General features: G+C 42.9%; 1 protein-coding gene across 10 annotated transcripts in view; it reads left to right on the top strand.

Annotated features, from left to right (window-relative positions):
- The first annotated feature begins 353 nt into the window (after nucleotides 1-353).
- Nucleotides 354-7,911, top strand: part of ARB2A (ARB2 cotranscriptional regulator A) — a 495,278-nt gene continuing 487,720 nt past the window's right edge. For 4 of the 10 annotated variants that reach the window (XR_009762084.1, XM_061622215.1, XM_061622238.1 and 1 more), the window contains exons 1-2: nucleotides 653-747; nucleotides 6,880-7,003. Coding sequence is in view for 9 of the 10 variants with exons in the window: in XM_061622215.1 (XP_061478199.1) it covers nucleotides 6,898-7,003 (106 nt within the window). In the remaining variant the exon portion in view is untranslated. The other 6 variants (XM_061622217.1, XM_061622285.1, XM_061622292.1 and 3 more) reach the window with 6 other exon arrangements.

The following is a 7,911-nucleotide window of genomic DNA, read 5'->3' as shown; positions in this document are numbered from 1 at the left end:
GGAGTTTGCAGCAGGCACTGCGGATTACCTGCAAACTATACTTGTTTTGCCCTGTCAGTTTAAATCAAACCACACGAAAAAGGTGGGGGGAGGGGGGCTTGCAAACACCCATACATCTATGGGTATTAATTTTAAGTAAATTAAAATGGCAGGTGGGCACGGCAGACGGCTCCCATTAAAAAACACCACTGCTACCCAGGCAATGCAAATGACCACCCAGGGACCTAGTGAACAGAGCACTAAGGCACCCTCAGGCCAGCAAGACTGGCGTTTGAACCACGGCTGTACCACGCCTGAGCGCAACGCTATGCATGTTTATTTGGAAATAAATCGTAGTGAATTACTTTTAAGAATGTGTGCGTGGGACCGGAAAGAGTAAGTAAACTGGACCTCCCACGTTGTGAGTCTGTTATGGCGCTTCTTCTTTTTCCACAAATCCATCCTCCCTGCGGCAACAGATCCTGTTGTTTGGATAATCGTAGTGAGATGGAAGTTTATTCAGGAACTCCGGGCAAGAGAAGGGCAACCAGGGCTTCAGTGGCTCCTACTAGGCAGCCTCTGCAGCGTTTGGCATGCTTACTATAGGGAGTGCTAACACTGCCGCCCCGCCTTTTTACGGAGTGACAGAGACTACTAAGAGCACAGGAAGAGGGCGGAGATGAGATCCCTCCGCTTTCTTTTTCTTCTTAGTTCAATTGCGCGGATGACGTCATATCCCGGACCCGGAACTCGAAATTCGCCTCTTCTGTGAGCAAAGGGGAAAGAAAGGGCGGGAAAGGGAACGAGCGAGGGCGGGACAAACCCATAACAAAACAGGCGACAAGCGGCGGCGCGTCTCCCGTTAACAAGTCTTTGCCCCACCCCCTTCCTTCCCCTCCCCTTCACCGGGAAGGGAGGCAGCAGGTACGTGCAGCCGTTACGCCGAGCTCTGCGTACGCCAACGGCCGCCCCCTTCCCTCGCTCCTCGGGAGAATGACACGCTCAGAGGCTCACCCCCCAGGGTGTGTGCGTGCGTGCGTGTGTGAGAGAGAGAGAGAGAGAGAGGGTGAGAGAGGGTGAGAACTGACGGGCTGCTGCGGAGGAGGGGAGCCTTCTGTCCCCTACCACCAGCCGCTTCTCTTCCCCCGTGGGTTGCGTGGCCTTGAGTCGATCTAGGAAGGAGAGAGCGTGTTGTGAGGGGAGCCCCTGATCTTTTCACAGCCATCCTCGGCATCATTCTCCTCTCTTAGGTGGTGGCACTCATGGGAGAGCTGCTCTGCTTTTGGGTAGTAGCTGCCCTCACGCTGTACCACTTTCTGGTTGGCTGACGCGACCAGGAAGTATAAGCTGGCGCTGTTAGAAATCACAGGAATTCCCTTCAAGCCCCTCGTCCATATTTTTTGGCTGTGCCACTCTGAGAAAACGCTGGTGCTTCTGGGGTTGTGCTGGGCGCTCAAATACGTGCGAAATGAGCACCAGGATTGGCCCCGGGAAGAGGAGGGAGAGGGGCGAGAGAGGAGGGTAGGTGCCTGGCACGGTCGCGAGCCTATTTTAAAAGTGTTCCTTTGTACATTTGGCAGGGTCTGTGTTTGCTGCTCAGTTGAGTGCCTTAAAAGTGTGCGTGCGTGGGAAAAAACCCTCAGGATTTCACTGCACTGTAATGTTATGCTGTTATAACCTTTCCAGGGAATAAGTTGTCAGGAGCCAGTTACCTCAACAGCTGGATTCTCCACACTGGCCCCATGGGAATTTCTTTTTTCACTGAGAAGTTTATAAATGTTGAGTCATATTTTGCTTCTGTTCCAGACTCAGTTTGCATGTAACAACCCAGATAAAAGCATGGATAATGTTGTATAAATGAAATTAAAACATTATTCACCTTTGTATTTCTAATGACTAGAATAATCCTTTGAGCTCTGCGCAAAGTTTTCTAGCTGGTTTGGGTGGATTATGTGGTATTGATAGAAACATGTCAGCTGCAATTCCCTTGTTTCCCATAGCTTTTGTTTTGTTTTGTGTGTGTGTGTTGCAGCAGTGGCATGCACGGCTAGTTTTGGGAAAGCATGTAGCCAGAAATGAACAGGTATTGTAAAGATAACTTGGAAGCTCAAGAGACTGAAGCAGGAGTCTGATCAAGAAATAAATGTAGAAGTGGTGGAGAATTTGGGGGGGTTTAGAGTTCTGAGGGTTTATGTGGGAACTTGCTGGACTTGTCACAGAAAGGAGTGGCTGAGTCATGTAGTCAGATGAGCAATTGCTAGCAAAAACAAATGTTTCATTTGGTTTTAATTAAAAAAATACTCTCCATTGTATTAGATTTGAATGTAGTGTACAGCATAAACACAAAACCAAAAAAACAACAACCCACAAGGAAAGATTTAAAACAGGCTGGACCATGCTCAGTTGAATCAACACAATTTATTAACTGATTTGAAAGATGGATTAATATGTGTGTGCACTAGCAGCTGTTTTTATATATATGCCACCAGTTGCTTGTGAGTCCCTGACTCCAGGTCCTTGCATTGATTTTGCTGTTTGAGGTCATGAAGTGTTTGTGTGCTTGCTTAACTGCCCTATGCTGAGAGGAAATGTCAAGATATTGACTAAAATAGTGCAGATACTGAAATGAAGTTAGTAAGGTATTTATTATTATCAACTGTGCAATAAGACAAAAACACAAAGTATAAAATACAAAACCACAGCTGAAATAAAATCATTTATTAAAAAAAGAAAACATCAAAGGTAGGTAAGGCTAGACATCATTGAAACGAAAGTGTTAAGTGAGTAAGAAGGTAGGAACCTGATGAGAACTAGGGAAGAGGGATCAGAAGGCACTAAGGGACAACAGATCCTGGAAGTCGTGGAGGTAGAAGAAGAAGAATTGGTGGGGGCCTGTGGCATGGATAGGTGCAGAGCTGAAGGTAAGAAATTGGAGGATTGTGGTGGGAATTATAATAGGGGAAAGAGATAGGCTGATAGGCTAAGAAAGAGGAGTCTTGTGGGATGAAATGAATGGAAGCAGAGGACTGTGGGTCATGGAAACAAAGGTGTAAGGAGCTGGTGGGTCCATTTGGGTTTAAGATAAGTGGATACATTTTTGGCTGCAGAGTTTTAGTCTCTCATATTTTCAGAGCCTGTACTTTGGGTTGTATCCAATTAAATTATTGTCCTAGTAGAATGACTTCCAACTGGGTTTAGTGAGATATATGAACCAGGGCATTGTTTCACAGTGGGTTTTTTCTTTCTATAGGACTATTATTCAAATGTTAGAAATCATGCCCATACCATTAGGAAAGACAGCGGAAATGTTCTTTTTAACATGTTGTCTCAGGATATTCCTTCAAAACCTGGGTGAGTTGTCCTGAAGGCGTTCTGGATTGCCTTCTCTTTTCCACTAATTCATAAGTGCCCTGGGCTTGTTTATCATTGCGGAGGGATAGCTTTATTGCCAATGCTTCTCTAACCCCCGACAAGCTGGTATAGCACAGTGGGGAGGAGAGCCTGGCTGGGAGTCCAGAGTCTGTGAGTACTAATCCCTGCTCATGTCTCCTAGGTGTAAAGGCCCAGCTAAAGATCACCTCCACAGTGAGTGGCTCAGGGGTTATGTGCCCTGCCACCTTTGCAGCTGTGGGCAAGCTGCATAGTCCCAAGGAGCCCAGTTGCCCCCCAGCTGGCAGTTGCGGACAAGGAAGGGGCTGGCTTGTGCAGCTGTGGCAAGCTGAGCAGGCCCTAGCCAGCTGGGGAGGACTAGCCTCAGAGGGAGGCGATGGTAAATCCCCTCTGAATGCCGCTTACCACGAAAACCCTATTCACAGAGTAGCCATAAGTCGGGATCGACTTGAAGGCAGTCCATTTCCATTTCGCTAGCCCCAAGAACAGACTAAAAGCTTATATAATATCCAAACACAGCTTGGATCTTCTTAATACCTATGCATTCACCGTGTTTATGTTATGATCCCATAAAATGCTACCAATTGAAACAATAAATCATTTCAAGGGAATATTTTGGTCTGAATTGTTGATCTTTGCTTGAGCAGAATCATCTCTAAACTAATAGCATTGACTGCATACAACTTTCCTATGTATGGATGTACATTGATGATAGATTATGTGGAGTGTTTTTTGGTGTGTGTGTATTGGTAATAGCTTTCCATGTAAAAGGAAGGCACAGACTAGGTTAATAGGTGACTTGATAAGTGAATAATTAATAAATAAGTAAGACTTGCCTCTTCATCTGCCAGTTTTTGGGAAAGTGTTAATATTTTCTCTTCGTATATTTAACAAGAAAAATATATGGATGGGTGAGTGAGTTTATCCAGAAAATGACAATGTATGCTGGAGATGGAGTAGGGGAGAATGAAGTGATAGTAGAGAGGAAAAAAAGAAAAAAATAGACACAGAGTGAGAGAGAATTAAAGGGTGACAAGGGAGCTGATATAGTTGAGAGTGAAAATGTAAAAGGCTAGGGTGCAAATTGTGAAGCTAGAATGCTTTTGATAGATTAGGATGATAATGTTTATATTAGTGTGCTGCCAAAGCCTTTTGTGGCTGTTATGGTTGTTTTTTTTGTGTGTAGTATATATTTTAATGAATGATAGCTGTTTTGTATAATTTACAACACATGTAAAACATAAATACAGATACATTATACCATTAAAACAATACAGAACACTTACCATGGAGACTTTCAGTTAACAAGTGACTAACAAGCCAAACAAATAATGTTGATCATCATGATTCTGCACTTCTGTAGAACCTCAAGCTCTAGATAGCTTAGTATTGCGGCCTAGCATATACAGCTGTGGGCAGAAGGGGACTCTTTCTCTCCTGTACCTCACTGCAGTTTTGTAGCATTGATATTGTGGGACTGAAGATGAAGAGAACCAAAATCACTTTGGAGTCAAGTGGGAGGGGGAGAAAGGATGGGAAAATGTTACAAGTGGTTGGGATTGGAAATTCATACTGCATGTTGTCAATCTTCTCACTGAAGAAACTGGCAAAAACCTTTGGCAGGGCTAAGGGATAAAAGCAGGTTTAAAGGGTGAAGGAAGATTAAGGATATGAGCCAGGGTAGTGGTTCCCAAACATTTTTTCCCGTGGATCACTTCAAAATTGTTGAGGGAATTGGTAGACCACTTAATGGTTTTCTGTCTGTTGTAACAATTGTAGTATGCAGTGCTAGATGCTGTACGATTTTTAATTGTAATTTTGTTGCTTCATTTATTTCTTATATATTGTATTTAATTGTATTACAATTTGAGAATTCAAACTGTCATACAATAATAGATGAAATAAAGGAAGCAATAAACATACAATTAAAATCAGTATGAATAATGTGATGGATACGTCATCTCCCATCTTCAACCACCAATCCGCAAACCAGCTGATTGAAGCTTGTGGACCACTGGCAGTCTACGGACCGCAGTTTGGGAAGCCCTGAGCTAGGGACTGCTGTGGGAAGAGAACTGGAATCCTACACACCTGGGGCATTCACACCCATTTCTACTAGGAAGGCTTGGGGTCTTAAACATAGCTCTTGGAGTTCAGGAATGTTCCATTCCAATGGAAGGGACAGTCCTGATACTCCTTGAGTTGCATATTATATTGTAACTTTTCCCCAGACATTTTAAAGAAAATCTTTAACTTTTATAGAGCTACTCCGAGAGGTTTGGGATAAAATAGATTATCTAGATTGCTTCCAATCTAGTATTTTACTTGGTTTTGCGATGGAAACTGTTTTGGTCACCTTAGGGACTGTTCTGTGCCAGGAGATGGATAAGGAGAGTGTGACCCTGTTTGTTCTCTTGAATCTTCCACTGGCATTCATATACTATTCACCATGGTATCCTGCTGGGTCATCTTGAAGGGATGGGAATTGGGGGTGCATTGTGGAAGTGGATTTGTACTTTCCTGACACAAAGGACCCAGAAGGTGGTGCTGGAGAACTGCTGCTGTTTTGCTTAGTGTATTGGATTTGACAAGGTTCTGTTTTGTGCCTGTGCTGTTTAATATCTATGTGAAGAAGTCATTCATGTAGATGCAGAGTCATCAAGACGCTGATGACGACCAGCTTTCTCTGTCATTTTCATTTGATTCTAGGGAGGCGATTGAAAGGCTGAATGGCTGTTCAGTGGCAGTGAAATACTGCCCGAGGTGGATAAGCTGTGGCTTAATCCATACAAACCAGAAGTAATGGTGGTGAGACTAACTAATTTTGATTTTGATTTACAGCCTGTTTTGGAAACTGCAATTAGTACAAAATACTATAGCCAGGTTACTGATGGATGCCAGGTGCTTTAATTTCCATAGTGTGAATTTTCCATGACCTGTATTTGTTTCAGGTCTAAGTTGAATGTGCTGGTATTAACCTTTAAAGTCCTAAACAGTCTTGGACTTCCTTTCCCCTTATGCTGCTTCCAGCATGCTCTGATCATCACCCAAGGCTCTGCTTCAGATTCTTCAGCCTCATGAGGTATGGCTAATGGCAACCAGGACTCAGTTACTCATTCTGGTGGCATCCACGCTGTGGAATGTCTTACTAAACAAGGTGTGTCAAGTCCTATCACTATGGGTTCAGGCAGCTGGTAATGTCATGGCTGTTCAAAAAGACCTTTGGCTGATCGTTTTTCTGTTTGGTGCTTTTCTGCATTGAAATTTTTATTGTGTTTTTGTTGTGGTGGTGGTTTTTGTGATTAGTTTTAACTTGGGGATTTTTTTACATTAGGAATATTATTCTGGTATTTTGGCATTAGCCACCTTGTGAATACCTTGGAAATAAGGTGGGATACAAGTCTTTCAAATACATAAATACAATTTTATGGTGTTGATTATTTTCAGGAAACATACTGAAGTGATACCAAATGGACTGAGCAAGTTCCAAACTTTCTTTGTTTTTTACAGCTCATCTTCCAAAGATTGATGTATGTCCTCTTCATTATTTTAATCTGGCTGAGAATTTGGATAAGCATGGCACAGCTTCAACAGGGAGGTCCTGATGAAAAAGAGAAGACTACAGCATTAAAGGGTACAAATTAATTTGGAACTTCTCCATAGGCACTCCATAGACTGTGTTCTGATGAACTATAATTTTGTGGTTAGTAAAACAGGTGAGCAAGTGAAATGAGTACACCCCACATTCTTAGCTGCTATAAATTTCTTGCCACTGTTCATAGACCAGGATTTCTTTATCTTTTCTGGAAAAGGAAAGCTCAATATACACTGTCGGAATGCTGTTAGTTATGCATACAGATGTGAAGATCCCCCTTTCCCACCAAAGCCTAAAATGGAAAAACTGGAACATTTGGGGAAACTGAAATAAAATGTTGTATGCAAATTCCAAACAGGAAGAGTGCTGAGTCAGGTTTTGCTTGTAGTCTTCCCATAGGCTCCAGTTGGTCAATGTGAGAATAGGATGCTGGAGTAGATGGGCCATTGGCATGATCCAGGAGGCTATTCTTAAGTTCTTATTTTCTTTTTTAGAATGATGAGTAAAATATTTCTTTAAATGTGTGTTTTAAAACATATTGCTACACCCAGTTCACATTGCTGCACATCTCTTAGGTCCAAGATTTAAAGGTAGACGTTAATGATAGTTATGGATATGCATTGGATTCCGAGAAATACTAAGGCAAAGTGGGATGCAACAGAGGTATTTTTAGCATGTCAGCAGTGAAACAGGATATCTACGAGGTGATGGAAGTCACAGTAGGGACCATTGAAGCCCTTTGTGGTACCTTGGCGATGTAGACATCAAAATAATGCTGCAGACAAGTGTCTGTTGAAAAAGTAATGTCTAAGTTTACCATAATGCCATAACACCAGGGAGGGAGAGCTAACACCAGAGTGGGCACAGGATGTGAAGGAATAGCTCCATTGTGACTGCTAGGTCTAGCTTATTGGAATGATTTTACCAATGCTCTTCAATCACAGTGT

Source organism: Rhineura floridana, chromosome 1 (assembly GCF_030035675.1).
Source record: "Rhineura floridana isolate rRhiFlo1 chromosome 1, rRhiFlo1.hap2, whole genome shotgun sequence".
Classification (NCBI taxonomy): domain Eukaryota; kingdom Metazoa; phylum Chordata; class Lepidosauria; order Squamata; family Rhineuridae; genus Rhineura; species Rhineura floridana.
This window is presented reverse-complemented; position numbering and strand designations above follow the sequence as displayed.